Source organism: Anomaloglossus baeobatrachus, chromosome 8 (assembly GCF_048569485.1).
Source record: "Anomaloglossus baeobatrachus isolate aAnoBae1 chromosome 8, aAnoBae1.hap1, whole genome shotgun sequence".
Taxonomy (NCBI): domain Eukaryota; kingdom Metazoa; phylum Chordata; class Amphibia; order Anura; family Aromobatidae; genus Anomaloglossus; species Anomaloglossus baeobatrachus.
In genome coordinates, this window is record NC_134360.1 from 85125813 (window position 1) to 85151944 (window position 26132).

At 46.0% G+C, this 26132-nt stretch overlaps 1 protein-coding gene across 3 annotated transcripts in view; it reads left to right on the plus strand.

The window, feature by feature from the left end:
- Positions 1-26132, plus strand: part of SUN2 (Sad1 and UNC84 domain containing 2) — a 134362-nt gene that overhangs the window by 4291 nt on the left and 103939 nt on the right. For all 3 annotated transcript variants that reach the window (XM_075321857.1, XM_075321859.1, XM_075321858.1), the window contains exons 3-4: positions 12679-12788; positions 21908-22062. In XM_075321857.1, the coding sequence (XP_075177972.1) occupies positions 12685-12788; positions 21908-22062 (259 nt within the window). In that variant the 5' untranslated portion in view covers positions 12679-12684. The remainder of the gene's footprint in view (positions 1-12678; positions 12789-21907; positions 22063-26132) is intronic.

Consider the following 26132-nt stretch of genomic DNA (forward strand, 5'->3'; position numbering starts at 1 on the left):
TGCGTCTTATGGTCTGAAAAATACGGTATATATGACCACTAAAGACATGAGATTATATGCAGATCTTGCTTAAAGGGATTGTCTGGGACCTTAAAATTAATTGTCTATGTAACGCCCCTGCAGTGGTCGAACCGCTCGGGTCCGGGGTCTGCTGCTTTGGCTCGAGGGTCTCTGGACCCGGGGGCTTGCAGCCTCTCAAATCCGTAAAAGGGGGCTATTTACAGGGAATAATAGTTTGTGACTCCACCTGTGGTTCGCGGTAATGGAGTACTGCCGCTGCCGATGGGAGTACCCGGGGGAGATGGAGTGGGGCAGCCAGATGACGTTCCCTCCACGGGTAGGGGAGACCCCGGGACTCTGTGAGATGGTGGAGCAGGGGTGTGCAGGGCCAGCTGGAAGCAGGGGAGGACCATGTACTCACTCAGGCAACTTTGGTGGTGGTGCAGCTGCAAAGAAGACGCTGACAACAAGGTGAACCACGTCTCTGGATGCCGCTGCCCTCTTGGGGGGAGCTTGTCCGGGTGTCCGTCCCCTACAGTGCTGCCTGGTGTTCCGGAGCCTGCCTCCGTGCACAAATTGTAAAGTGTCTGTGTGGCCCGTAGGCATAAAGCTGTCCGTGCCCTGCTTCCTCCTTTTTGGGATAAAGGAGCTGTGCTCTCAAGAGTTCAATCGTGGGATTTCAGTGGGCTGCTTGGGTTGGAAAGCCCTATCCCCCTCCTTGCTCTAGTGCCCCTGATCTCTGTGCTTCTTGGGGACAGTCCATAAAGTCACTATCCTCCATGGGTTAATTGCTGGGTTGCCTGAAGCTACTCCCCGACCTGGGGTCCAGTACACCCAGTCCCAATACCCTGCGAGTGGGTCTCTGACTCCTCCGGGCCCAGACCACCTTCTGCAACTCAACTTTCCACTCCCAGGTAGCCACAAACTCCCCCAGCTTCTCACTACTCGAGGGCTACTTCTCAACTGACTCTAAGCTCTGCTCTCATTACCTCCCACCAGTCTGCCTGACCCCCTAGGTGGGCGGACGTATTGCAGCTCATCAGCCCACTGGTGTGTCTGACAGGGTGTGGTGTGAGGTGTGGTTGGGATTTTAGATGCTGTTGGAGGCAGTACTATAGGTTAGGAACCCAGAACCATGGGGAGTTGAGTCCTGCACTAAGAATAAAGAGCGTACAGTACCCTGTGACGACCTGACTAGTCCAGGGGAGTCACATCTATCCTCAGGATAGGAAATCAATGTCTGATCGGTGAGAAAGTGACACCCAACACCACAACGATCAGCTATTCCTGGTGCTGTCAGCTGCTGGAAAAGTTACTACTCAGCTCCATCAACTATATAGTGGCCATGGCTGGGCACTGTACATGCGTCCCCTATTGAATCATTCCTAATCCCACTGATCAGGAAAAGGAAGAACACATATACTGAAGATAGGCACTCAATGTTACAGTCCCAGACAATCCCTTTTTAATTTAGCTGTTTCTGCCAATGTTCTGGAGATAAATATCCCTTGTCTATGGCCTGCTTTATGCTATATTCTCATATCCGTGTGAGTGTTACCATTCAATAGAAATGAATAATATTATTTTCTCAAATATCAACCTAGTTCTGTCTGTTTTTTGTTTTTTTCACTGAAGCAGGTAGGCTGAACTTTTTCTATCTATTGAATCTTAACAATGTATTAGATGTAACTGTGAAGTACACAGCCTATCTTCCGTGAAAAACAGATGACACACAGATCTCCATAGACTTTAAAGGGACTCTATCAGCGCAGGATGACTGTTTACACCAAGTACAGACGCGCTCATGCATTATAACGGGGCAAATCATTTAAAGGGAACCTGTCACCAGATTTGGGGCCTATAAGCTGCGGCCACCACCAGTGAGCTCTTATAGGCTATGTGCACACGCTGCCCTGGGATCGGCGCCTCCTTTCGACCATCTTGGTCTTCCTTCTGCTTAAAACGGCGTGTATGACGCGTCCTACATCATGCACACAGGCCGGTACTGAGGTCCTGCGCAGGCGCACTACAACACTTTGATCTTTGGTCTGTTATGATGGCCATTTTACAAAAGTAACAACTTTTAGAAAGGGTGACAACAGTGATTGCGAACCTTTGAATTAAGTATGAAAACTTATTTGTTTACATAACAAAATACATACAGGTATGTGTAGAAAGAAAAACAAAAAGATATTTGTCATGTTGTACTGCTCATTTTGTGTTGGTAACAATTCAATTGAGGGTCATGTATAAGAATACATACACAGAATGTACACAAAAAAGTCTCCACAAACTGATGCACAAGACACAGAGCGGGCAGCAGTTACATTAAATAAACGTTACTGCAGATATGTCCTTTTTGTATTTTATGTTCCCAAATGATTTTCTTTATTTGCTGCATAATTAAATTTTTTTTTAGTCCTTTTGCGTGTCTCAAAGTTCACTACGTATCTTGTAGTTATAAGCTATATTGTGGTGTTACCCCTTTTAGTAAAAGGTGTCTAACAAAAATAGGATTGGGATTTGTGAATGGCGTGGGCTGAGATTCATTAGTAATTACTGGATAATTTATGGTCCTATAATTACAACTTTACCCCTTTAATGTTTCTAGAATTGCCTAACTTTGTGTAGCTATTTTCAAAACACTGTAAATGTGAATTGATGGGTTTATTAGGTTTCTTTGTTTTCAGGATCTAAGGTATAATGACCCACCCAAATGTCATGAAGACACTTGACTCTTTTGTTACAACACATATATCGGTGACGAGATGGAAGAAAGCTTTATGTTTTGCCTGTTTCGTTTCCCGTCACATCTATTGAAATCTGCAACAGAGGCTGCTAATGTGCACATAGCTTTACTTCTATTTTGTACTGTTCCCCGGCAGCCAGCAGGCTAAATCAGTTATCAAGACTGGCACACAAAACACCCGTCTAGACAAAGAAGAGTACACCGGAGTAAGATATGCCAAATTCATTAAAGGGAACGTGTCACCACTTTTTTGGCGTATAAGCTGCCGCCACCACCATCTGGCTCTTATATACAGCATTCTAACATGCTGTATATCAGAGCCCAGGCTGCTGTGAGAACATAAAAAACCCTTTATAATACTTACAGTGCTGGCCAAAAGTACTGGCACCCCTGCAATTCTGTCAGATAATACTCAGTTTATTCTTGAAAATTATTGCAATCACAAATTCTTTGGTATTATTATCTTGATTTATTTTGCTTGCAATGAAAAAACACAAAAGAGAATGAAACAAAAATCAAATCATGGATCATTTCACACAAAACTCCAAAAATGGGCCAGACAAAAGTATTGGCACCCTTAGCCTAATACTGGGTTGCACAACCTTTAGCCAAACTAACTGCGAACAACCACTTCCGGTAACCATCAATGAGTTTCTTACAATGCTCGGCTGGAATTTTAGACCATTCTTCTTTGGCAAACTGCTCCAGGTCCCTGAGATTTGAAGGGGGCCTTCTCCAAACTGCTATTTTGAGATCTCTCCACAGGTGGTCTATGGGATTCAGGTCTGGACTCATTGCTGGCCACTTTAGTAGTCTCCAGTGCTTTCTATCAAACTATTTTCTAGTGCTTTTTGAAGTGTGTTTTGGGTCATTGTCCTGCTGGAAGACCCATGACCTCTGACGAAGACCCAGCTTTCTCACACTGGGCCCTACATTATGCTGCAAAATTTGTTGGTAGTCTTCAGACTTCATAATGCCATTCACACGGTCAAGCAGTCCAGTGCCAGAGGCAGCAAAGCAAACCCAAACCATCAGGGAACCTCCGCCATGTTTGACTGTAGGGACTGTGTTCTTTTCTTGGAATGCCTCTTTTTTTTTTCCTGTAAACTCTATGTTGATGGCTTTTTCCAAAAAGCTCTATTTGTGTCTCATCTGACCAGAGAACATTCTTCCAAAACGTTTTAGGCTTTCTCAGGTAAGTTTTTGCAAACTCCAGCCTGGCTTTTTTATGTCTCGGGGTAAGAAGTGGGGTCTTCCTGGGTATCCTACTATACAGTCCCTTTTCATTCAGACGCCGACGGATAGTACGGGTTGACACTGTTGTACCCTCGGACTGCAGGGCAGCTTGAACTTGTTTGGATGTTAGCCGAGGTTCTTTATCCACCATCCGCACAATCTTGCGTTGAAATCTCTCGTCAATTTTTCTTTTCCTTCCACATCTAGGGAGGTTAGCCACAGTGCCATGGGCTTTAAACCTCTTGATGACACTGCGCACCGTAGACACAGGAACTTTCAGGTCTTTGGAGATGGACTTGTAGCCTTGAGATTGCTCATGCTTCCTCACAATTTGGATTCTCAAGTCCTCAGACAGTTCTTTGGTCTTCTTTCTTTTCTCAATGCTCAATGTGGTACACACAAGGACACAGGACAGAGGTTGAGTCAACTTTAATCCATGTCAACTGGCTGCAAGTGTGATTTAGCGATTGCCAACACCTCCTAGGTGCCACAGGTAAGTTACAGGTGCTGTTAATGACACAAATTAGAGAAGCATCACATGGATTTTCAAACAGTGCCAATACTTTTGTCCACCCCCTTTTTTATGTTTGGTGTGGAATTATATCCAATTTGGCTTTATGACAATTTATTTATTTTTTTCATTGAAGACAAATTAAATGAAGATAATAATACCAAAGAATTTGTGATTGCAATCATTTTCAAGAAGAAACTGAGTATTATCTGACAAAATTGCAGGGGTGCCAGTACTTTTGTCCAGCACTGTACCTAACGGTCGTGCGGTGGGCCATATGGGTGTCTCTGTTCTCCGGTGGCGGCGCCTCCTCTTTTGGCCATCTTCGTCCTCTTTCTGAAGCCTGTGTGAATGACGCATCCTACGTCATACACACTCGCCCGCCGGTCCTGCGCAGGCGCACTGCAATACTTTGATCTGCCCTGCTCAGGGCAGATCAAAGTGCGCCTGCTCAGGAACTGAATGCTGGCGAGTGTGGATGACATTGGACGCGTCATGCACCGCGGCTAGAGAAGAAGAAGGATGAAGATGGCCGAAAGAGGCGGCGCCAGCACCAGAGAACGGAGACGCCCATATGGCCCACCGCATGACCGTTAGGTAAGTATTATAAAGTGTTTTTTATGTTCTCACAGCAGCCTGGGCTCTTATATACAGCATGTTAAAATGCTGTATATAAGAGCCCGGTGGTGGTGGCCGCAGCTTATACGCCAAAAAAGTGGTGACAGGTTCCCTTTAACAAGCACAGTCCTCTTAAAGGGAATCTGTCCGGTGATTTTCTAGTACAATACTAATTTTCTCTTCTAATAGGGCTTCAGGAGACCTTTCAGGATCAGTAAGTTTTATAGCCCTCCTTCTTCCTGTTATCTTGTTGTAAGCTCCATAGGATTCATTGTGACATAGTAGCTAGTCAAGCATATGTAAATACAAACTGAAAATGCCCTGCTCGCCTCTCCCACCTCTCAGTGCTGGCATCAGTGATAGTAAATGTGAACTGAATTTGCACTGTTGCCCCATCCATACTCCCTCCACTTCTCAGCAGTGATAGTGAAAGAACTGGGAGGTGGGTGGGAGAGGAACGAATATTTACATTGTATTTACATACACTTGACTACCCTGCACCAGACACTGAATTCTATGGAGCTAACAACAGGATAACTGGATAAGGTATAGCAATAAAACTTACTGATCCTGAAAGGTCTCCTTAAGCACCATTTAAAAATAACATTTAAGGTCCAGTCACACTAAACAACTTACCAGCGATCCCAACAACGATAGGGATCGCTGGTAAGTTGCTAGGAGGTTGCTGGTGAGATGTCACGCTGCGACGCTCCAGCGATCCCACCAGCAACCTGACCTGGCAGGGATCGCTGGAGCGTCGCTACACGAGTTGCTGGTGAGCTCACCAGCAACCAGTGACCAGCCCCCAGCACCGCGTGGAAGATGCTGCGCTTGGTAACTAAGGTAAATATCGGGTAACCAACCCGATATTTACCTTGGTTACCAGCTCACGCAGCTACACGTGCAGAGAGCAGGGAGCAGCGCACACTGAGCGCTGGCTCCCTGCTCTCCTAGTACAGCACACATCGGGTTAATTACCCGATGTGTGCTGCAGCTAAATGTGCACAGAGCAGGGAGCAGCGCACACCGCTTAGCGCTGGCTCCTTGCTCTCCTAGTTACAGCACACATCGGGTTAATTAACCCGATGGGTCCTGCAGCTACATGTGCACAGAGCAGGAGCCGGCACTGACAGTGAGAGCGGAGGAGGCTGGTATCAAAGGTAAATATCGGGTAACCAAGGACAGGGCTTCTTGGTTACCCGATGTTTACATTGGTTACCAGCCTCCGCAGAAGCCGGCTCCTGCTGCCTGCACATTTAGTTGTTGCTGTCTCGCTGTCACACACAGCGATCTGTGCTTCACAGCGGGACAGCAACAACTAAAAAATGGCCCAGGACATTCAGCAACAACCAACGACCTCACAGCAGGGGCCAGGTTGTTGCTGGATGTCACACACAGCAACATCGCTAGCAACGTCACAAAAGTTGTTCGTTAGCAGCGATGTTGCTAGCGATGTTGCTAGCGATGTTGCTTAGTGTGACGGGGCCTTAAGGCCCTGTCACACACAGAGATAAATCTGCGGCAGATCTGTGGTTGCAGTGAAATTGTGGACAATCAGTGCCAGGTTTGTGGCTGTGTACAAATGGACCAATATGTCCTTGATGTCACTGCAACCACAGATCTGCCAAAGATTTATCTCTGTGTGTGACGGGGCCTTTAGTATTGCACTAAAAAATCATTTGACAGATTCCCTTTAATAAATTTGGTGCATCTTTCAGTTGCTGTGCACCACTGCAAAAAATGTACTCTAGTCAAGTTTATGGAGTCCATCGCAATTATAATTTACTCCACTTTTGTGGCATAAATTATGATGAATTTGTCAGCAGTGATAAGGTCCAGTCACACATAACGAGATCGTGAACGAGATCGCTACTACGTCACACTTTCTGGATCGTTTATGAGTCGTTGTTGAAATCGCATGTTGGGTGTCACACAGGGCTGTGGAGTCGGAGTCGTGGAGTCGGAGTCGGAGCTCATTTTGGTGGAGTCGGAGTCGGAGTCGGTATAAAATGCGCCGACTCCGACTCCTAAAATATATAATAAATTGGGGACAGGAGTGCAATGCAGAATGTGCTGAATATTTTACTAAATAACAACATTTAGTATAATGCTTATATTTAAGTGAAAAATTTATTGTAGTACAATGTGAACATCAGACATTTAATTGTTTTTATGATACAATAATCAAGATATTTGGATAGAACATAAAATTTTTATTGGAATACAACTTTAGAACACAAAAAAACTAATAAATTGTAAATATGTAATATATATAATATATATATATATATACAGTGTATATACACACACACAAGATATATATGTAATCTACTGTATATTACATAGTGTATTACATATTTACAATTTATTACAGTTTTTTGTGTTCTAAAGTTGTATTCCAATAAATATATTTTATGTTCTATCCAAATATCTTGATTATTGTATCATAAAAATTATTAAATGTCTGATGTTCACATACACATATTCATGTACTACAATAAATTTTTCACCTAACTATAAGCAATATATGTAGGAGTCGGAGTCGGAGCCGGAGTCGGAGTCGGAGCCGGAGTCGGAGTCGGTGCAAGAGAATTTGAGGAGTCGGAGTCGGAGTCGGAGTCGAAGGTTTGGCTTACCGACTCCACAGCCCTGACTGTCACACATAACGAGTTTATGAACGAGCATGCGTCCCGTATAACGATCTTTCAAATCGTTGGGACCCTGTCACACAGCAACTATGTTAACGATTCCAATCCCATTAGGGGCGTAGTAAAATGCAGTGAGTCACGTAGGCGTGCATTTGCGTCGCCTTTTCCATACCCCCCTCCGCTTTCATTGGCGGCCAATACTGCGTTCTGATTGGGCGGCCGGGCGGGCGTCGCCTTTTCCACACCCTCCGCTCTGATTGGTGTCCAATACTGCGTTCTGATTGGGCATGCAGGGGGCGTATCTAGCGGTTAAATTTTGGATCGCGTCACCCTTTGTCACTTCTTTTGCGCTTTGCTTTGAGATAGAACCTGCGTCTCTGCGTCTCTACGTCTATGGTGACGTAACTACACACTATTGTTCTCAGCGCCAACCAATGGGTGCAGAAGGGGCGTGGAAACGGGGACGCAACAACACGCCTTCGTGCATCTCATCTAGGTCGTCAACGAAATCGTTAATAGGGTGTCAAACATACAGATTCATGCAGCCCAGCAGGACTCCAACGAGCCAAAAATGGCCCAAGCTGTTCGGCATCGATCAGCGATTTCGCAGCAGGGGGTGAATCGTTGGTACGTGTCAAACGTGACGAGATCGCAATTGAAGTCGTTTTTGCGTCACAGAAACTGTGACGTAGTAACAATCTCGTTTACGATCTCGTTATGTGTGAAGTGGCCTTTAGGTCAAGCTCCCTCTTGGTTAAACTTCTCTCACTTGGGAAATGCTTGGCAGAGCTTGGCTGTGACTAAAGGAAAAATGGGAAAAGTTGCAAAATTTTGGCACAACAGCTCAGATTTATGCCAGAATCCCAGAGAAAACTGTTTGAGTAATTAGGGTCTACGTGTTTTTCATACATGATGGGGATGTATTTTATTTTTTTTTGTTTTTCTTGTATTTACATAATACAATTAAAGACACTTTGTGAGCGGGATCATAAGGTTAATCCTATTCAGTGACCAGTGCTAGGCAATTCAGTCACCTATGTTGATTGCATTGTTTCTTTCATCCTTTATCACAGTGTTCACCTCTCTATCATTAGTGAAGTGAAAGTGCTTTCAAACTCTACTCTTTCATTTCTCCCCTGCTGTTGAACATTGAACTCTCTCAGATCAGCACACTAGTTATCCATTGATACTTTTTGCTTCTAAAGGCCACGTCCACACAAAGCAACATCGCTAGCAACATCGCTGCTGAGGCACAACTTGCTAGCGATGTTGCTGTGTGTGACCTCCAGCAACAACCTGGCCCCTGCTGTGAGGTCGTTGGTTGTTGCTGAATGTCCTGGACCATTTTTTAGTTGTTGCTCTCCCGCTGTGAAGCACACATCGCTGTGTGTGACAGCGACAGAGCAACAACTAAATGTGCAGGGAGCCGGCTTCTGCGGATGCTGGTAACCAATGTAAATATCGGGTAACCAAGGAGCCCTTTCTTTGGTTACCCGATATTTACCTTCGTTACCAGCGTCCGCCGCTCTCACGCTGCCAGTGCCGGCTCCCTGCACACATAGCCAGACTACACATCGGGTAACTAACCCGATGTGTACTCTGGCTAGGTGTGCAGGGAGCCAGCGCTAAGCGGTGTGCACTGGTAACCAAGGTAAATATCGGGTTGGTTTCCCGATATTTACCTTAGTTACCAAGCGCAGCATCGCTTTCACGCGTCGCTGGGGGCTGGTCGCTGGTGAGATCTGCCTGTGTGACAGCTCACCAGCAACCCGTGTAGCGACGTTCCAGCGATCCCTGCCAGGTCAGGTTGCTGGTGGGATCGCTGAAGCGTCGCTTAGTGTGACGGTACCTTTACTTTATTCCCCACACTAAGGCCTCGTTCCTCTCCCCGTTCAGTGATCCCTTTGGGGCTTCCGTCCGAACCACCCGCAAAACGGGACTTGGACGTATGCGCCGACTGAGCCACTGGCTATAATTGTGCAGATGGAGTCACCGTGTGCTCTATTGTGCAACATTTTCAGAAGTATACACTTACTGGAGGTGGACTCCCAGACGTAGTAGACTGCCTCCAGTAAGTGTATACTCCGAAAATGGTGCACAACACCACATGGTGACTCCGTATACACCATTCACCATTATAGCTAGATAGCTATCGGCGCATATTGCCACCTGCGGTGCATTTTTCCATACCGGAATATGTGAATTTGTCAGCACTATTGCTAAGATATTTGGGTGTGATCACAGAACCTTCAAACGTTTTGTTGCAAATAGTCAGCAGGGTTGCAAAAAGCGTGTTGAGTAGGGCTGAGTAGATCCGAATTGTAAATGTCCGGATCCGCACGGTTTCAAAGATTCCCGGGTGCCGGATCCGGTATTCCAGGTGCACAATCCGGATCCGGCACTGGGGAAAATAATTGAAAAATAAAGAAAAACAGAAATAAAACAGCGTTTCATACTTACCGAGACTCGGTGTCATGGCGGCACACTGCTTCCGGGTCTCACATTCATTTCCTGTAGTGTGCATTGTATACACACAGCTTTCCGTGTTTTCCCCGCCCACAGGCCGTCCTCTCGTCTGTGATTGGTTGCAGGCAGACGCGCCCCCAGCCTGTGACAGTATCTGCCTGCTGTGCAGTCATTGTGGCTCAGTCATTGTCTGCACAGCCAGCGGTCATGCTCTATGGCCGCTGGCTGTGTTATGTAGCAGAGCTGAAGTGGCGTGGGACCTCGTGTGCATTATGCCAGACCTGCAGGGTGTTGTGGGTTAATAAAGAGGTGAAGGAGGGTGTGTTTTCTACTGTATTCCAAATAAAGGATTTTTCTTTGTGTCTGTATTTATTTACTTTTATTTACAGGTTAGTGTGATGCAGGTATCTCATAGACGCCTGTGCCAATACTAACCTAGGGTTTAGTAGTAGCTGTGTGTTGCTATTAACCCCTTATTACCCCAATTGCCACCGCTGTAGGGCAATCGAGAAGAGTCGGTAAAACACCGGTATTGTCACATCTAATAGATGCGGCAATACCGGGCGGCTGCGGGCTGAGAATACGAGCCCCCAGCCGACTTTATCTTGGCTGGGGATGAAAATTAGGTGGACCGCACGTCATTTTTTTTTAAGATTTATTTAACTAAAAAAAAAAAAGCCGCATCACCGGCACAGCCGCACACTTCCGACAGGAACGTGCATGTGTTCCTGAAACACATGCATGTTCCCCATACTGACCTGCAGACACTTGCACTGCTTTCCCCGCCCACCGGCCGTCCTGCCGCCTGTGATTGGTTGTAGTCAGCTGACACGCTGCCAGTCAGGGTGGGGGCGTGTCTAACTGCAGCCAATTACACGCGCCGTTGGGCGGGCAAAACAATGAATATTGAATTGTCGGCTCCTGAAAGGAAAAGCGTGACACGGAAGGAGTGTGCAGCCATGACACAACCTCAGGTGAGTATACCGCGCGCACTCCTATCCCCCTATCTCCTCCACAAATGTTTTTAATCTCCGGATTCTGGTCTCCATAGACTTATATGGGCACCGAAATCCTGAGCAGATCCAGATATTTTTTTTAATCCAGCAGTGATCTGCCGGTCCTGGATTTTGGCGGGTTCGATCAACTCTAGTGTTGAGAAAAAAACATGCACATAGACTGCTAAATATTTGAGAAGAACCAAATGTGAAGTGACCAGGAACCAATTTTCCTCCAGTGCTGTCATATTCTAGAACTACAACCTCCCTGAAGTGTCCAGAAGGACAATCTGTTTAGAGCTCAGAGACATGGCCGACGTAAGGAAGGCTGAAATCTGACCACCATTAAACAAGATCCAGAAGTGGGAAAGTCAAGACTGGGCCAAGAAATATCTGAAGACAGATTTTCCAAAGATTTTATGGACTGATGGGAGTGACTCCTCGCCCTGTTTCTGGATCAGTAACGGGGGCACAGACATCCACTTCAACCTGTACATGAGCAAAGTGGTGGTGGGGTCCTGCTTTGGGCTGGTAGTATTAAATATGAGCTATTTGAACAATTTTTCAGTTGACGATGGACTCAAAATCAACTCCCAAACCTACTGTCAGTTTTTAGAAGACCATTTCTTCAAGCATTGGCACCAGAAAAAGTCTGCATCTTTCAAGAAAACCATGAATTTTATGCAGAACAATGCTCCATCACAGCATCCAAGTCCCCACTGCTCGGCTGTCAGTAAAGGCCTTAAAGATGAAAGAATAAACCCTATTGAGAACCTGTGGGACCTTCTTACATGCTAGATTTACAGTGAAGGGAAACAGTCACCTCTCTGCACGGGGTCCGGGAGGCTGTGGTTGGTGCCCAAAAAGTTGAATCTCAACAAATTAAGAAACAGACAGACTCCATGGATAGAAGGCTTATGACTGTTATTGAAAAGAAGATAGGCTATATTGGCCACTGATATTATTTTGAGGTGTTTGGTTATAATTCTCACTTTAATAGATGAAAACAAACAATTGAGATGGGAAAATGTACATTTTTCATGTAGTTGCATAATAATTCTGCACATATATTCTCATAAGAGAGACAAAATCTCACTTTTTTACTTTCTTTATTATTTAGCTTTATTAACCTTTAGATTTACCAACAGTAGTAGTGAAGTTGTTCAATAATAAAATGAATCCTCAAAAATACAAATTGCCCAGCAATTGTGTACACAATGTATGTAATGCAGTCATACTACATAAAAATGATACAATGATGTAAACATTCGAAAAAATGGTGATTGTGTTAATACTGCCACATTCATGGTGGCTTCAGACTATGTAAGCTTCCTCTACAATCAGAGCCTGTCACACCTCACAACACAAGGAACTGTTTGTCAATAAGATGTAATTGTTTTCTCTGCTGAATGTGTACTTTGCGCAAATTTATAAGACTTTGCTCCTATATTCCAGGGGATCATGTCAAGACGCAGCAAACGCCTGGGTGCCATTGATCAGGAGGATGATAGGATCAGCACCAGCAGTATGGAGAGTCAACACTTGTACAGAGATAGCCCTGTCAGGTCAGTATGTCCTTTTTACGTGTGAATCTGAAGGTTACTGCTGACTGTAAAATGTGGGCGCAAGGTGAGTTACTGGATGCGCTACTGAACCATCTCCAGCAAATAGTTCTGTGTTTTGTGGGGTTTTCTTGTCCCTAGAACATCAGATTCTACATTTTATGCACATATTGAAAAAAATTATAATGTATTGGCTCATAAAGGAAATCTGTCATGTTCTATAATGTTATTAAACTGCAATTAGTTCATACCTAATGAACTTTTCCACATTTTTGCAATGTTATACCCACAAACTTAAATCCATTTTTTTGGAGTGTTATACAATTTTTAAACACAAAGTAGCAAGTGTTTGTGAAGTGTAAAAGAAATGATAGATGTTTTTTTAAATTATTTTAAACATATAAATGTGAAAATCTTGACATGCATTTGTATTCAGTCCCCTGTAGTCTGATAACCCTAAATAAAATCCCGAGTGACCAATTGCCTTCAGAAGTCACCTATATAGTAAATTAAGTCCACCTGGTGTAACTTATTTGCAGTATACTTACAGCTGTTCCGTGAAGGCCTCAGATGTTAGGGATCAAACAGCAGTATAATACCAAGGAGCCCACCAGTCAGGTCAGGGATAAAGTTGTGGAGAGAAGTAAAGCAGGGTTAGGATATATATATATATAGATATATATATATATCTATATATATATATATCTATATATATATATATATATATGAGAAAAAAAAAACTAGCTCAAGCTCTTAACCTGGAGCACTGTTTAATCCAGCACCCAGAAAATGGAAGGAGCATAGCGCAACTTCAAACCTATCAAGAAATGACCGTCCATCTAAACTGACACTCCTAGCACGGGGAACACTAATCAGACAAGCAGCCAAGAAGCCCATGGTCACTCTGGAGGAGCTGCAGAGATTCACAGCTCAGGGAGGAGAATCTGTCCACAAAACAACTATTAAGGGCACTTTACATGCTGTGATATCGTTATTGATATCGCTAGCGAGTGTACCTGCCCCCGTTGGTTGTGCGTCACGAGCAACTCGCTGCCTGTGGCGCACAACATCGCTTACACCCTTCACACGGACTTACCTTCCCTGCGACGTCGCTGTGGCCGGCGAACCGCCTCCTTTCGGCAGCCATCCAATAGAAGCGGAGGGGCGAAGATGAGCGGGCGGAATATCCCGCCCACCTCCTTCCTTCCTCATTGCCGGTGGACGCAGGTAAGGAGATGTTCGTCGTTCCTGCAGTGTCACACATAGCGAAGTGTGCTGCCGCAGGAACGACGAACAACCAGCGGCATGCACCACCAACGATATTATGAAAAGGAGCGACATGTCAACAATCAACGATTTTTGTCGTTTTTGCAATCGTTGATCGTCGCTCCTAGGTGTCACACGCTGCGATGTCGCTAACGACGCCAAATGTGCGTCACTAACGTCGTGACCCCGACAATATATCGTTAGCGATGTCGCAGCGTGTAAAGCACCCTATAGTCTATACCACACAAATCTGGCCTCTATAGAAGAGTGGCAACAAGAAAGCCATCACAATGTAGAAGTAGACCATGATTCCAGTGATATATCACTTGCTGGGCTGTTTGCTGTAGTTTTGATAATCTCCTGCTTCAAAAACAGTGATTTTTTATAACTAAAAGATTAGTAAACCTTCTGCTATATAGTCTCCTTATTCTCCATATCAGCTCTATATAAACCCCGCCCTCACCACTGATTTGGCAACTTACTGTGTACACTGTGCATAGGCAGAAAGCTGCCAATCAGTGTTGGGGGGCGGGGTTATGCATGAGAACTTCTGAACTGTTAGTAAAAGAGGCTGAAATACGGCACATTTTCTAAAATTACTATATTAACAATAATCATTGAAAAAGGGCCTAACATGTCTGTTTTAGTAAATAACTATATGCTCCATTGAGTAACAATTGTAAAGCATCTTTCCTTAGAACGCTTTGTTGTGCCCTTCCTCCGTTATTTTCCCTAGCCATTTGTGACTAAATTGACAACTGTTTTATCAGTTGGGGGTGTGTCACCACATGCTCTACAGCTGTCCAATCACTGCTGCCATTGCCCCTTTAGGGAAAAGAATAGGAACACCCAGTTGTCAATTCATAATTTTGCAGGGGAATAACTGAAGAATGAAAAAAAAAAAAGATGACAATTGTAGTTTAATGGGGAATGTAAGTACTTATTATTTATGTCAGGAACGCTGACCGTCCTCCTAAATCTTTCAATTGTTTACAACAATGCACAAAAATAGTGAAAACGTAAAATAACTTTTCATTGCCAGTATTTGACCCTTCTTCCAGTGTCTGTTCAGTGTTCATGTTTTGCTTTTTTTATTTTGCTGTCTGAGTAACATGATGTGGTAATAGGCTTGGTATCTACATAGCTGGCTGCTTTTAGCCAGTGAGTCAGTGTGTAAGTGAGAAGCACGGAGCTGATTGTCACATCCTGTGGTGTACGCAGGGGAAACAGACCTGATACAGGAAGCTGGACGGCCTCACTCACATACGCTCCTCGCTGAAGTGTGCAAAATGTCTCAACATTGTTTATCATGTCATGAACGTATAGAAATATTCAACAATGTAGACCCATTTGACGCTTTACAGTAGTGCCTGGACACCAGCGGTAGCTGATATATAGTCTACTTTTTTCCTACAAATATTGACCTTTTTTGTGTCACTTGAATATACAGCCTATGCGCTTCAGAATAGGTGAGAGACTAAAGATGTTCAAGGAAAGTTTTTGTGTTTTTTTGTTTTTTTTTGTCATGCTACAAAAAGGTGAATTGTAACTACAGGTTTGACCATACCTAAGTTTTCAATCAAACTTCTCAAGTGAAGTTCCCGTAATTCAGACTACGTTTCCCCCAATGCAGACTACGTTTCCCCCAATGCAGACTACGGTTCCCCTAATGCAGACTACGTTTCCCCCAATGCAGACTATGTTTCCCCTAATTCAGACTACGTTTTCCCCCAATGCAGACTACTTTCTTTTTCGCTCCTAATTGGGAGACCCAGACAGTGGGTGTATAGCTACTGCCTCTGGAGGCCGCACAAAGAACTACACTTAAAAGTGTAAGGCCCCTCCCCTTCTGGCTATACACCCTCCCGTAGGAGTACAGATTCCTCAGTTTTAGCTTTGTGCGCAAGGAGGTCAGACACGCACGCATAGCTCCATTGTTTTTAGTCAGCAGCAGCTGCTGACTATGTCGGATGGAAGAAAAGAGGACACATATAGTGTCCCCAGCATGCTCCCTTCTCACCCCACTTATGTCGGAGGTGTTTGTAAGGTTGAGGTACCCATTGCGGGTACGGCGGCAGGAGCCCACATGCTGATTCCTTCCCCATCCCTTTTTACAGGGCTCTGGGTGAAGTGGGATTTACCGGTCTCCAGGCACAGAGACCGTGCTCCATCTACAGCCCCTGGAGAAGATGCTGGATGGAGCGGAGTACATCAGGGACATGGGGAAGGCAAGCAGATTCGGATTCAGTCGGACAATTCCACGGCGGTGGCGTACATCAACCACCAAGGGGGAACACGCAGTCGCCAAGCTTTTCAAGAAGTCCAGCGGATTTTGACGTGGGTGGAAAGCAGAGCGTCCACCATATCTGCAGTTCACATCCCAGGCGTGGAAAACTGGGAAGCAGACTTTCTCAGTCGCCAGGGCATGGACGCAGGAGAATGGTCCCTTCACCCGGACGTGTTTCAACAGATCTGTTGCCGCTGGGGGTCGCCGGACGTCGATCTGATGGCGTCACGGCACAACAACAAGGTCCCAGTTTTCATGGCACGGTCTCACGATCACCGAGCGCTGGCGGCAGACGCCTTGGTTCAGGATTGGTCGCAATTCCGACTCCCCTATGTGTTCCCACCTCTAGCATTGTTACCCAGAGTTCTCCGGAAAATCAAGTCCGACTGCCAGCGAGCCATACTCGTCGCTCCAAATTGGCCAAGAAGGTCGTGGTACCCGGATCTGTGGCATCTCACGGTAGGCCAACCGTGGGCACTACCAGACCGTCCAGATCTGCTGTCTCAAGGGCCGTTTTTCCATCTGAATTCTGCGGCCCTGAACCTGACTGTGTGGCCATTGAGTCCTGGATCCTAGCGGCCTCAGGTTTATCTCAGGGAGTTGTTGCCACAATGAGACAGGCTAGAAAACCATCCTCAGCTAAGATCTATCACAGGACGTGGAAGATATTCTTAGCGTGGTGCTTGGCTCAAGGGTTTTCTCCCTGGCCATTTGCATTGCCAATTTTTCTTTCCTTCCTGCAGTCTGGGTTGGAAAAAGGTTTGTCCCTTAGCTCGCTTAAGGGTCAAGTCTCCGCGTTATCCGTATTCTTTCAGAAGCGCTTGGCACAGCTTTCTAAAGTACGCACGTTTCTCCAAGGAGTTTGTCATATCGTTCCTCCTTACAGACGGCCATTGGAACCCTGGGATCTGAACAAGGTTCTCCTTGCTCTTCAAAAGCCGCCTTTCGAGCCTTTGAAAGAGGTTCCCCTTTCTCGGCTTTCACAAAAGGTAGTTTTTCTTGTAGCGGTCACGTCTCTTCGAAGAGTGTCCGAGCTGGCGGCGTTATCTTGCAAATCTCCCTTCCTGGTATTTCACCAAGACAAGGTGGTACTGCGTCCAATTCCAGAGTTTTCTCCCAAGGTGGTTTCTTCCTTTCATCTCAATCAGGATATCACTTTGCCATCTTTGTGTCCGCATCCAGTTCACCAATTTGAAAAAGGTTTACATCTGTTGGACCTGGTGAGAGCACTCAGGATTTACATTTCTCGCACGGCGCCTCTACGCCGTTCGGATGCGCTCTTTGTCCTAGTCGCTGGTCAGCATAAGGGATCGCAAGCTTCCAAATCCACCCTGGCGCGGTGGATCAAGGAACCAATTCTTCACACATACCGTTCTGCTGGGCTTCAGATTCCATCTGGACTGAAGGCCCATTCTACCAGAGCCGTTGGTGCGTCCTGGGCGTTGAGGCATCAGGCTACGGCTCAGCAAGTGTGCCAGGCGGCTACCTGGTCGAGTCTGCACACGTTTACCAAACACTATCAAGTGCATACCTACGCTTCGGCAGACGCCAGCCTAGGTAGACAGGTCCTTCAGGCGGCGGTGGCCCACCTGTAGGAAGCGGCTGTATGACAGCCCGTTCATGTGGTATCTTTTTACCCACCCAGGGACTGCTTTTGGACGTCCCACTGTCTGGGTCTCCCAATTAGGAGCGAAAAAGAAGAAGGGAATTTTGTTTACTTACCGTAAATTCCTTTTCTTCTAGCTCCAATTGGGAGACCCAGCACCCGCCCTATCTGTTTTTAGGGTTTCGTTTTTTCGGGTGCACATGTTGTTCACGTTGTTTCTTAAGTTCTCCGATCTAGTTATCGGATTGAATTTGTTTTTGAAACTGTTATTGGCTTTCCTCCTTCTTGCTTTGGTACTAAAACTGAGGAATCTGTACTCCTACGGGAGGGTGTATAGCCAGAAGGGGAGGGGCCTTACACTTTTAAGTGTAGTTCTTTGTGCGGCCTCCAGAGGCAGTAGCTATACACCCACTGTCTGGGTCTCCCAATTGGAGCTAGAAGAAAAGGAATTTACGGTAAGTAAACAAAATTCCCTTCTTTCCCTAATGCAGACTACGTTTCCCCTAATGCAGACTATGTTTCCCCAATGCAGACTACGTTTCCCCCAATGCAGACTACGTTTCCCCCAATGCAGATTACGTTTCCCCTAATTCAGACTACGTTTCCCCCCAATGCAGACTACGTTTCCCCCAATGCAGACTACGTTTCCCCCAATGCAGACTACGTTTCCCCCAATGCAGACTACGTTTCCCCCAATGCAGACTACGTGTCCCCTAATGCAGACTACGTGTCCCCTAATGCAGACTACGTTTCCCCCAATTCAGACTACGTTTATCCCAATTCAGACTACGTTTCCCCTAATGCAGACTACGTTTCCCCCAATGCAGACTACGTTTCCCCCAATGCAGACTACGTTTCCCCTAAAGTAGACTACGTATACCCTAAAGTAGACTTCGTTTCCCCCAATGCAGACTACGTTTACCCTAATGCAGACTACGTTTCCCCCAATGCAGACTACGTTTCCCCCAATGCAGACTACGTTTCCCCCAATGCAGACTTCGTTTCCCCCAATGCAGACTTCGTTTCCCCCAATGCAGACTTCGTTTCCCCCAATGCAGACTACGTTTCCCCCAATGCAGACTACGTTTCCCCCAATGCAGACTACGTTTCCCCCAATGCAGACTACGTTTCCCCCAATGCAGACTACGTTTCCCCCAATGCAGACTACGTTTCCCCTAATGCAGACTACGTTTCCCCTAATGCAGACTACGCTTCCCCTAATGCAGACTCCATTTCCCACAATGTTTCTTACTTGGAAGAGGACATGAAGACTCATGAAATTGCACTTGGTCAGTGACCTAAAATTGTGGTCCCCTGATGTGCACTGCAAAGACTTGGTGCATTCTGTGTGATTCAGCTTCAGTCTGTCTCCCCTGCCTTCTGCTTGTAATAGGAATCTCCCTATCAGCTGTTAGGCCCTATTCACACTGCATTTGTGTAGTTCATTTGACTCTGCAGGGCATCCTAAACTAAGGCGGGCTTTGCACACTACGACATCGCAGCCCGATGCTGCGATGCCGAGTGCGATAGTGCCCGCCCCCGTCGCAGCAGCGATATGTGGTGATAGCTGGCGTAGCGAAAGTTATCGCTACGCCAGCTTCACACACACACACTCACCTGCCGTGCGACGTCCCTGTGGCCGGCGACCCGCCTCCTTGTTAAGGGGGCGGGTCGTGCGGCGTCACTGCGACGTCACACGGCAGGCGGCCAATCAGAGCGGAGGGGCGGAGATGAGCAGGATGTAAACATCCCGCCCACCTCCTTCCTTCCGCATATCCTACGGAAGCCGCAGTGAGGCCGGTAGGAGACGTTCCTCGCTCCTGCGACTTCACACACAGCGATGTGTGCTGCCGCAGGAGCGAGGAACAACATCGGACCGTCGCGTCAGCGTAATCATGGATTACGCCGACGCTGCACCGATGATACGATTACGACGCTTTTGCGCTCGTTAATCGTATCATCCAGCCTTTACACACTGCGATGTCGCATGCGATGCCGGAAGTGCGTCATTTTCAATTTGACCCCACCGACATCGCACCTGCGATGTCGCAGTGTGCAAAGTGCCCCTAAGTTCAAATGGACTTTGTGCTTTCACCCATCTGAGAACCCAGACACCATCATAAAAAAAATAAACAGAAAAATCACAGTAAATGCAATGTGAACACCTACAGCTTAAAGGGAACCTGTCACCAAATTTGGCGACTATAAGCTGCAGCCACCATCAGTGAGCTGTTATATACAGCATTCTAGAATACTGTGTATAAGAGCCCAGACTGCACTGCGTAATGTAAAAAACACCTTAAGGCTATGTGCGCATGTGTGCGTATTACATGCAGTTACGCTGTGTTCTGCACCGCAGCGTAACTGCATGCGTCCTGTGTCCCCTGCACAATCTATGGAGATTGTGCAGGGGCCGTGCGCACGTGGCATGTTAGAACGCAGCGATTCGGCTGCTTGCCGAATCGCTGCGTTCTAAGAAGTGACATGTCACTTCTTTCGTGCGTTCTGCATGCTGTCTATAGGGAGAGGCAGCATGCAGAGCGCACGAATCTGCCGGCACCATGCGCTTCAGAACGCAGCTTTTCAGCTGCGCTCTGAAGCGCACATTTTCGGTGCAGTGCAGAGCGCACACGTGCGCACATAGCCTAATACTCATGGGTGTCGCTGCTCTCTGGTCCGGTGCCTCCTCTCTCCAGTCCGGTGCCTCCTCTGGCGATCGCCGTCTTTATTCTTCTGAGGCCCGTATTAATGACATGTCCTATGTCATGCACGCTAGCCGGCATTGAGGTCCTGCGCAAGTGCACTTTGATCAGCCCAGGTCAGGGCACATCAAAGTATTGTAGTGTGCATGCGCGGGAGGTCTTTCTCCTTTCTGTGCGCTTGCACATTACAGTACTTTGATGTGCCATGAGTCGGGCAGATCAAAGTGCGTATGCACAGTACTGCAATGTCGGCCTGTATGGATGATGAAGATAAGATGATGAAAGAAAAGCTTTGGCTCTCGTTATACCAGTAATAGGGGCTCTAAGTATCACTACTGTGAGAGGAGGCTAGATGTGGATCGTAACCCTTTCTTAAGGCCGCTTTACACACAATGATATCGCTAGCGATCTCGTTAGCGATGTGACACGCCCAGATCGTTGCTACGATTTGCCGAGATCGCTCATAGGTCGTTTTGTAGAGGTCACACGTACCCATCTCACAAACGACACTACATAGTTCAACGATATATTATTTTACCAAGGCGGTCTTGTGGACACCGTCACACAGCATTCCTCCCAACGATTCCGGCAATGACAGAGGCATATAATTATCAACCATGGCTGCCAAATCAAAATGCAGTTGGGACCACCAATCAGAGCGGAGGAGGCGTGGAGCATTGTTTGTAACGACACGCCTGCGTCGCTGATGATGGACGCACTAACGATGTTGTTCGTCGCTTGCAGGGTGTCAAACGTAGCAATATGTCTGCTGCGTTCGAAATGACGAACAATATTTTGAAAATGAACGACATGTCAACGATCAACGATTTTTGCTAGTTTTACGATCGTTCGGAGTCGCTCGTAGGTGTCACATGCAACGAGGTCGCTAACAACGACGGAAGTGTGTCACGAAAACCGTAACCCCACGACATATCGTCAGATATATCGTGGCGTGTAACGTGACCTTTAGAGCTGGATGTGGCTCCTGACCCTCTTTCAGATGTAAATGTGTCTCTCGAGGTCAGAAAGGTTAAGGACTTCTGCAGTAGAGCATGTACTAGACTGGGGGGTCACACTGGTGATGACATGACACAGCTACTCATAATGAAAAGGTTCAAAATGTGTGGATATAACTAAGTTGATATGACAAATGACCCTGCTACGATACCTTTAAGTGTTTTTGCAGATGAAATGCTTACCAAATATGATCACATTGTGTCTGCATGTACTTTACGAAATGTATTATTAACCCCTTCTACAGGAGTACCAGAAGGAAAGTGACCACCGTTCGACGAGCTCCCACCTCCCAACAGACAACAGAACACAAGTACTACAGTGAAACCTCCTATGTCAGCCAAAACAGAAGTGGCTTATCTGCAGCCCTAGAACAAACGGGCTATGGAGGAACCGCCTGGGGTAAGACAAATACAGCATGAAACGCTTCTTTGAACTCAACATCCAGACTCTGGACTTAATTCATTATGTCTTTCGACATATACACAGAGGTGCTAACGGGCATAAAGGGCTCCTCTCAACTGATTTATGAGCCCGAAGCATGGGCAGCCCGAATCAGACGCCGGCTGCGTAATTACAGCCGTGCTTTACTATGAAACACTGAGGCGTTTCAGAGACAAAGTTACATAGCTGAAATAAGACTATCCGTGTCCGATTCATGTAGTTCAAACTACTGATGTGTCTTGTGGTTCAAGCAGCATGAATGAGCTGATGGGTTCCTTTTAAGTGGCCATAGGCCAGATCTGTGTCCCTTAGCAAGCATTTTGCCAATATAGGTTTCAAATGTCTGAGCACCAATTGTATATAAAACTCACTGTACTGCTTTTTATTCCAAATCATTGAGTGAAATCCACATGTTAACAAAAAAAGGCCAAAAAAGGTCATTTAAGATATATCATTAAAAATGTACTCTTCACTATAGTCTGCCCCTAATGAACAAAAGACCATGGCTCTTCTTCGTTGAGGTGAAGATAATTTTATTGAAATGTCAGCGTGTCATCTTCATGGGTACCACAATTTACAAGATTCTCAATATTTCAGTCCTCCGGGACCAGTCTCTCTACTGAGCACCACATTGCTCCTATCAAGAAATGATCAAGGTCCAGAAGAACAGAAACGTTGGCCATGTTTTTTTTCACTGCAACGAAGTGCCATGGTCTTTCATGCATTGTGTAGTATTCATCCTACCACTTGTGCACCCGCAGTGCCAACCATAACATGTCTTCTGTAGATGTTACTCATTCTAACCTCTGGAATGCAAAATATAATCCTCTGACCTTGGGCCACTATTATACTAAATTTATCCCCAAATCAGCTTAGACTCATGATAGTTCAAATTAGAAAATAGAAATTCCTTGCCATCACTCCTATTTGGATTCTTGGATCGTCTCTTGCATGATACGTATACAGGTGACTGCTATTGATATCGGAAGATGTTCTGCCACAATGGATGAGATTATTCAAACATTCCTACAAGAAGAAAGAAATGGGCAGCGCTTGCCATATACAATAATATCAATTGTATTTGTATTGAGAGACGCGCTGCAGGCAGAGGCTGTCAAGTGATGCAAAACAACCTTTTGCATGTAAAAGCCCTTTTGATTTTACTATTTTTATAGATTTATTGAAAAAAGAAAAACTGTATTGTGCCACCATTTTTTTTTTTTTTTGCTAGACTGTTTATTATCTTCATCTATTGTGGCAGAGGATCTTCCAATATTGATAGCAGTCACCTGTGTAAGTGCATTAGTTGACATATTAAAAGCACTTAGATCAGGTACATCAGCCAATCTCTCTCTTCTTTGGTATGTACAGAGCAGATGATCACATTTATGAACTCTGCCTTCTTTTGATCCTCAGTAACCAACTTCCTATTTTGCCTCAGCTTTTGCCAGATTCCTTGACAAAGCTGAGGTGAAACGCACATAAGGGTGAGGGGGCTCCCTTCTATGATACTTAAACTATCTCATTCATTACTTTATTTTAATATGGCAAGTGTGATGATTGATATTGTCTTCTAGTTAATTGGGATATGCGTCCAACCTATCTTGATTAATTTGGTGTGTTACTGTTGTATCCTTTATATATTGGCACTGTATATTGACATTATTTGTATGGTTTACATATTTATTTAGCTTGATGTGAAGCTAGGATTAGTATTTATTAGAGAATTAACAGTTGATACATACACCGTGTGTCATTAATATTTGTTACTAATGAAACGTTATACACATATACTATGAGATGTGAGTACCCTCATGTCTGACTTTTTGTCATGTGTTGACACCACTAGTTCTACTTTTTATGTGCTTTTTAACTAAATTTTTGAAATGGAATAAAGCTTTTTTTATTATACAGTGCTCAGCATAAATAAGTACAACCCCCTGGATGCTGGATGGAGAGTGATGACAACTTGTCTATTCAGAATTCCCTATAGGTGCTCACTTGGGTTCAGAAGAGGAGACACTTGGCCACGGAATCACTTTCATCCTGTTCTTTTTCAGAAATGCTATAGATATAGTCATTATGTTAGAAAAGTGCACGTCTACCAAGAGCACGGAGTGATGGTAGCATCTTCTCTTTCAAAATAGAGCAGTAGATCTGTGAATTGATGATACCATTAATGGCCTGTATCTCCCCGACACCAGTAGCTCTTATGCAGCCCCACATAAGGACATTGACACCATCATGCTTCACTGTAGGCATTAGGAATTTTGTTTGTACTCCACATGTGTGACGCAATACAGTTTTGAAGCCATCAGTTCCAAAAAATATATATCTTTATCTCCTCATTCCAGAGTATAGCGTCACAGTAGTTTTCATATTTTTCAGCATCTAGTGTATAACTTCAATAAATACAATGTGTGTACTTTTTTTTTTTTTAGTTATTGCAGTTATACAGCCCTTTACTTGAACATGTGTATTTTTAGATATTGTGATACTACTTTCTCAGCTATCTTAGGCCCACACTGATTTTGTAGTAAATAATCATGTTCTTGACTTCATCTGGACATAATGCCATCTGCTTCAATGTCTTGTTTCTTTGTCGCTCCATTGGGAGACCCAGACAATTGGGTGTATAGCTTCTGCCTCCGGAGGCCACACAAAGTATTACACTTTAAAAAGTGTAACCCCTCCCCTCTGCCTATACACCCTCCTGTGGATCACGGGCTCCTCAGTTTTATGCTTTGTGTGGAAGGAGGCACACATCCACTCATGCATTCTCATATTAGTTATGTCAGTTGGAAGAAAAGAGGGCCCCCGGCATGTTCCCTTCTCACCCCACTATGTCGGCGGTGTTGTTAAGGTTGAGGTACCCATTGCGGGTACAAAGGCCGGAGCCTCATGCCGTCTCCTTCACCATCCCTTAGCGGCTCTGGGAGAAGTGGGATCCTGAACGGTCAGCCATTTGCTGGGACCGTGCTCCCTCCGCAGCCCCTGTGGGAATCTGCCGGACCGGAGTCTATTCAACCTCAGGGACCGGGCCCTGCAACTCTAAGGTACTCTGTGTCCCCATTGGGGAATATGCAGGAGCGCACCTCCCTCCCGGACGCTGCGGCAGCTGCTGAATTGAGAAGACCGGCGGACTTCCGCGCCGACCGTGCCTGCTTGTCGGGCGCGGTCTCAAATTTAGTCCCCGGCTTCATCGCGGCCTAGTCGCAAAAATCCCGCCCCCGGGCCTGCCTGTCAGGGGTAAGGGCGGGACTGCCGACCTGACGTCGGATGTGAGGGCTGGAGCATCTTGCATGTTTCCTCCCCCCTCACTGATCACTGTGGGGACCCCAGATTCCCGCACTTTCCTGGCGCCGCCCACGGCTCCACTCCTCCCCTGAGAGCTCCGGCAGCCATTTTTTGAGCATTCTGCCGGTGGAGGATTCTCAGGAACAGCTCTGCAGCTCCAGGGGACCTAAAGCTGGGAATCTGGAGGCACACACTCCGCTTGTTAGCGGTCGGTAAGCCACACCGGTCACCCGGTGCTGGTCCCCCCCAGGGTGCCGGAATAGATACGTATTTATATATATATATTTCTGTTCGGTCGGGCTGTATACCCTGTTTTTGCCCATATACCCTCAGTGATCATTCTCCTAGGAGACAACAGCATGTCGTCCACAAGGAGCAAAGCTGTTAAGGCACAGGGGTTTTTTGCGGCCTGTACCTCTTGTGGGGCTATGTTACCTGCGGGTTTCACCTACCCTCACTGTGAGCAATGCTCGACCCCTGTTTCACTTGCTCAGCCGGAGCCTCGGTCACTAGTGGACCCCTCGGCTCATGTAGACCCCCCTGCTCCCCCTGTCCAGGCGGCAGGGACAGAGTTCTCCTCTTTTGCTGAGAAACTCTCTGAGTCACTTTCACAATCCATGGCTCAGTCTATGGACAAATGGTCTGCCAAGCTGCTAGAAGCTTTGCAGTCCAGACCGGTCCTTACACAGGCCCCGGCCCCTGTTGGATCGTCACCTCCAGGCCCCTCTCGG